This window comes from Amblyomma americanum, chromosome 2 (genome assembly GCF_052857255.1).
Source record: "Amblyomma americanum isolate KBUSLIRL-KWMA chromosome 2, ASM5285725v1, whole genome shotgun sequence".
Taxonomy (NCBI): Eukaryota; Metazoa; Arthropoda; class Arachnida; order Ixodida; family Ixodidae; genus Amblyomma; species Amblyomma americanum.
This window is the reverse complement of record NC_135498.1, coordinates 42,561,420-42,566,585: the sequence shown is the minus strand read 5'-3', so window position 1 is coordinate 42,566,585 and position 5,166 is coordinate 42,561,420. Positions and strand designations below refer to the sequence as shown.

General features: G+C 51.5%; 1 protein-coding gene across 1 annotated transcript; it reads left to right on the top strand.

Moving 5' to 3' along the window:
- The first annotated feature begins 1,061 nt into the window (after positions 1 to 1,061).
- LOC144119655 (uncharacterized) lies at positions 1,062 to 2,332 on the top strand. The gene has a single exon (XM_077652221.1). The coding sequence runs from the start codon at positions 1,088 to 1,090 to the stop codon at positions 2,330 to 2,332; it is 1,245 nt and encodes a 414-aa protein (XP_077508347.1). The 5' UTR covers positions 1,062 to 1,087.
- The last annotated feature ends 2,834 nt before the right edge of the window (positions 2,333 to 5,166 follow it).

Below are 5,166 nucleotides of genomic sequence, written 5' to 3'. Positions count from 1 at the left end.
TGGAGAGTAATCACAAAGATCATGCTGAGCTAAAAGAATAAGTACTTTACAGCTGCACTTTTTCGGACATTCCTCGCCACAGCTCGTCGTTTGAATCAAAACCTTTATTTTGTCTTCAGTTGTTTGTCCCAAAATTTGTAGTTTGCTTATCTTGCCCTTTCTCTTTCCTTTCTCCGCTTATTCGCCTACGTCATATTTACATCCCTAGCTGTCTCCCAGTTTTCGACAGACTTATGGAGTAGTTGCATGTAGCAGCTTGCGTTCCAAAAGCTCAGAAGCAAAATTTTCCTTTCGGGGTTGTAAACGCAGTGCCTTTTCCCTAGTTTCTGTGCTATGAGCTTCAGCAGTTCGTGGAAATATTTAGGCCAAAATATTTAGGTTCCGGTACGGCAAACAGCAGCAGTGCAGCAGGTGGCTGAGGAGAGATGTTCGCGGTTTTCCGGTGTAATCATGTCTGCCACTCATGGCGCCCGTTGGAAACGGCCGTACCAGTCATCGACAAAGCTGATATTTTGTCCGTTTCTATGGCCCCAGTACAAGAAGAAAATGAATATGGACTAAACAAAGCGTGAGACTCAGCTATAGCGAAAAATTAAGGGGAAGGGGGTGGGGCACTTAGTTGACGTAAAGTGCGGCGAGGCGAACGCCTTTAGCGCGGTGTTGCTGCTAGTGTCACTGTTGTGTGGTTAAGATGTTGATTAAGTACACAATTGTTTGTGAATCTTAAATGCTGGAGACACTGGAGGGCATTTGGGAGGCATCCGTCTGATTCGACGCCTTTCCGCACTCTCTCTCCAGAATCCTGACGCTAGAAAATTATTGTGAGACCATAAAAGAACGAAAAATATTGTCCCTGCCCGTGCCTCTAAGTATAACGGGCTCCTTACGCTTGACATATATTGGGTTGGGGCAGCTTAAAAATATTGAAAAATAGTAAGCCCCTGCCTGCACCCTTACGCTAGGCAAGAACTACTACATATGCGTTCTCCTCGTCTAGCGTAAGGGTGCAGGCAGGACTACATGTGCGTTCGCAGGAAGTAGCGCAGTCATTCTACTTCCGGCCACCGAGCGTGACGGACGCAGGATCATGAGCTCCCACGGAGCGGCGATAGCGGCCGTTGCCGGCCGCGGAAACAGGTTTGCCAGCGACGCTGATAAGGATTACGAGATCGTCCTGCCTACCCTGCCTACCGGACGTGTGGTTTTAAACACGGTTTTTCTGCACGGGGACGTGCGTGCGAGACCCTACAGGGTCGAAGACTTCAGGGACGCCCTCGCCAACGCTGGTGCGCTCCCCGACGTCGTGGCGTTGGGGGCGTACCAGATAAACCACGTGTGGGCGGTGACCTTCAGCACCGCTGACGCCGCAAAGAAACTGGCCGCCACGAAGGAGCTGGAAGTCAAGGGACGCCGCTGCATTGTTTTCGATCCAGAAGACCACCAGGTAAAGCTGCGCCTCCACTGGATGCTTCACGGCGTCGCCGACGAGGACATCCGTACGGCATTCGCGGCGTTCGGCACCGTGACCGAGGTCACCCGGGAGCGTTGGCGCGTCGCCGGCATGAAGGAGAAGGGGTCCACCACGAGGACCGTGCTTCTGAAACTGAAGCCAGGTGTGAAGGTGGACGACCTGCCCCACCAGGTACGAGTCACTGGCGAGTTGGCTCTCGTGGTGGTTCCCGGGCGGCCGATGCAGTGCCTTCGTTGCGGCGGCACGGGGCACGTTCGCCGCGATTGCAAGGTGCCCAGGTGTTCGAAATGCCGGCGCTATGGACACTCGGAGGCTGACTGCGTTCGTACCTACGCGTCGGCCACCGGGCATGTAGCAGCGAGCGTCTCCGCAGAACTGATGGACGTCGTCGAAGCAGAGGAGGCAGCGAGCGGTGCCGACGACACGGGCAAAGCGGAGGGGGTGGCGGTGCAGCCAGCTGTTGCGAGTAGCAACACCGACACGGCTGTGGCTCAGGAGAGCGGGTCGCCAGCTACTGACCCATCTTTGACGCCTGTGGAAACGCCCAAAGATGGAGCGAGCTTGTCCGTGCACGTGGAACGGAACGCCGCCAGCGAGAGCCACGACGAAAATGACGACTCCCGCATGAACGTCGGCGTGACTACACCTGCGAATCGGCCACACGCCGAGACCAAGGCCGACGGGGAGAAGGCAGCGGAGCCCAGCGTCGGGGAACCGCCGGCAAAGACGCCCCAAGCACGACGGGCCGGTCTGAGACCGCGCCCAAAAGTTCCGGCTGAGAAGCGTGGCGGCGACAAGGCGCCTCCTGACCAGGAGCACGTGCTCGCGCCGGATGACACCGGCGGCGACGGCATCGTCTAGCGACATGCTAGGCGCGGGAGGTAAGCACCGTGCTTTCGGTCTCTTCTTCCTAAGTTAAAATGGCTTCTGCAACTCCGTTTAAAGTCGCCACCCTAAAAACGTCAGAGGCCTGGCAGGTAAAAGAAAACAAAGCCAGCTGTACAGACTTATAACGGAGCAAGATATTGATATACTGGCAGTGCAGGAGACTAAAGTCGATGGTGAGGAAGAGACCGGGAGCATGGTGCGACGTTTCACGTCTAGGTATTTTGCCGTCGTTAGCCATGCTGTAGGCACATCGGCTGGCTGTATTCTTTTTGTTAAGAAGTTGCCGGGAATAGATGTACACGGTCATCATTCGTGCTTGTCGGGTCGACACGTGTCCATCGATTTTTCGCTCAGTAACATATACTGGCGCATTGTTTGCCTCTACGCTCCTAATGTGGTTAATGACCGAGCCGCGTTTTTTGAAAGCGTCGAAGAACGGCTTCGCACTGACAGACAGCTGATTGTTATGGGCGATTACAACTGTGTCCTTAGTGCGCGCGACAAGACAAGCCTCCGAGGTTTCCGAGACAAAAGCACCGAAGTGTTGTTACGAATGATTGTGAACTGCAACCTCGAGGATGTAGCAGAGTGTCTTGAAGGAACGCGTGCTGTAAGGTACACACGATTCGAGGGCACAAGTCACGCACGGCTAGACCGCATTTATGCATCCGCGGAAACTGTACCTAAATGCAATAGTTATGTAGTTATGCCGGTATCATTTTCTGACCACTGTTTGGTTCAATGCTGCATAGGATTCATTAAGAAGGGGAATGGTTTTTCATGGGAAATGTGGAAGTTGAATGACAAGCTACTTCAGGACGAATTTTATAACCGAGCTGTAAGGGAAGAAGTAGCAAAAATAGAACCAAGTAGCAACATGAGGATATGGCAGCAGTGGGAACTCACTAAGGAAACTTTAAAATTAAAAGCAATAGAAAGAGCCACTTGTATACGTCATCAAGCAAAACAACAGGAAATTGAGCTAAAGACACTGCTTCAGAAGATGTTAAAACAGGAATGCCGAGCGCCTGGTAAATGGATGGAGGACATAAGAAAAACCAAACAAAAGCTAGAGATAATCGAAGAAGAACGTTATCGGGGAGCGTTGGTGAGGGCAAGGGCAGAAAACATGGCTGCAGGGGAAGCGCCAACGAAACGAGCACTTGGTTTGGAAAAAACCCGTGCCGAAAGAAATCACATTAACGAAATAGAATGGGGAGGTGTTTCAAAAACGTACATCGATCACATCAAAGGAGCCTTTTTCGAGCATTACCAGGCGCTCTTCGCATCGCACCCGGTAGATGTTATCACATTTAAGGAGGCGTTTCTAGCCGAGATGCCGCGTCTGGACGACGAAACTAAAGACAGATTAGAACAGCAGATAAATCAAGAGAAAGTCGAGCAAGCAATAGATAGTTTAAACCCAGGAAAGTCGCCTGGACCGGACGGGTTCAGCGCGGCATTCTACAAAGAATTTAAACATGTAATTTCCCCGGTCTTGAGGGTAATCTTTAACGAAGCCTTTAAAGTCAAAGCACTGCCTCCGTCCTATGGGTCGTCCCATACTGTGCTGATTCCCAAAACAGACGACACAGACAGATTACGACTGGTGACAGCATACCGACCGATAGCACTCACTAATGTTGAGTACAAAATTTTTATGAAGATTTTGGCGCGAAGGCTGCAGACCGTGATTCATCACTTAGTTGGTCCGCATCAGACCTGCGGGATTAAAGGGCGGTCTATTTTTACAAATATTCACGTTGCGCGCAGTGTCTTAGAAACCTGTGATGACACAAATGGTCAGGTGGCTATTCTTCAGATCGATTTAGAAAAGGCTTTTGACTGCGTTGCCCATGAACTTTTGTTTGCAGTATTAAGCCATGTTAACGTTGGTTCTGTTATTCGCGATGGGTGTGGCCCTGACGTACCGGAACTGCACGACGAAATTGATCGTTAACAAGAGTCTGGGGGCCCCCATTAGCGTGCAGCGTTCGGTGCGCCAGGGCTGTCCCCTCAGCCCCCTTTTATTTTGTATTTATGTGGAGACCCTTTGTTTGAAGCTACTGAAAAACAGAAGTATTACCGGATTCAGTTTACAAGCAGCCGAAGTAAAGGTTCTGGCGTACGCTGATGACATTGCTGTGTTTACCGTTGACGAGGGAGCCATAAGCGAGGCCGTTCAATGTGTACGAGATTTCAGCCAAGCTACTGGAAGCGGGGTTAACTGGTCGAAGTGCCTCGGACTTTGGCACGGAAGGTGGGCATCTACGCCGGAGCGGTTTGCCAGCGTGCCTTGGACGACGACGCCAGATAAATACTTGGGCGTTCCACTCGCTGCTTACCGTGACAGTGAACAGTATTGGACAGGACAGATTAAAGAGATACGGGAAAGAGCTGATAAGTGGAAAGGAATGACCTTGTCCATTTTCGCCAGAGCCACTGTTTGCAACTTGTTCTTTATCAGCAGGCTCTGGTACGTCATGCAGGTGTTGCACTGTTCACGGTTAAGTATTCAAAAGCTACACCGAATTTTCGCCATCTTTGTCTGGTCGTCTGAATGGGAGCGCTGCAGCCGGACCAACCTGTTCCGACGGGTTCAAGACGGCGGGCTGGGACTGGGCCATTTGTTTTTGAGACAGCTGGTCAATCGTTTTTTGTTTCTTCGGGACACAAGAGACCCGTTTTTGCGTACCGTATGCCAAGTTAGGCTGCGGCATCTGCTTCCAGAGTACATAGTCGGAACTGCTGACGTTTACAGTAGGGTCACCGGTATTTACCGGGAAATCGTAGCCAGTGTAAGGTTT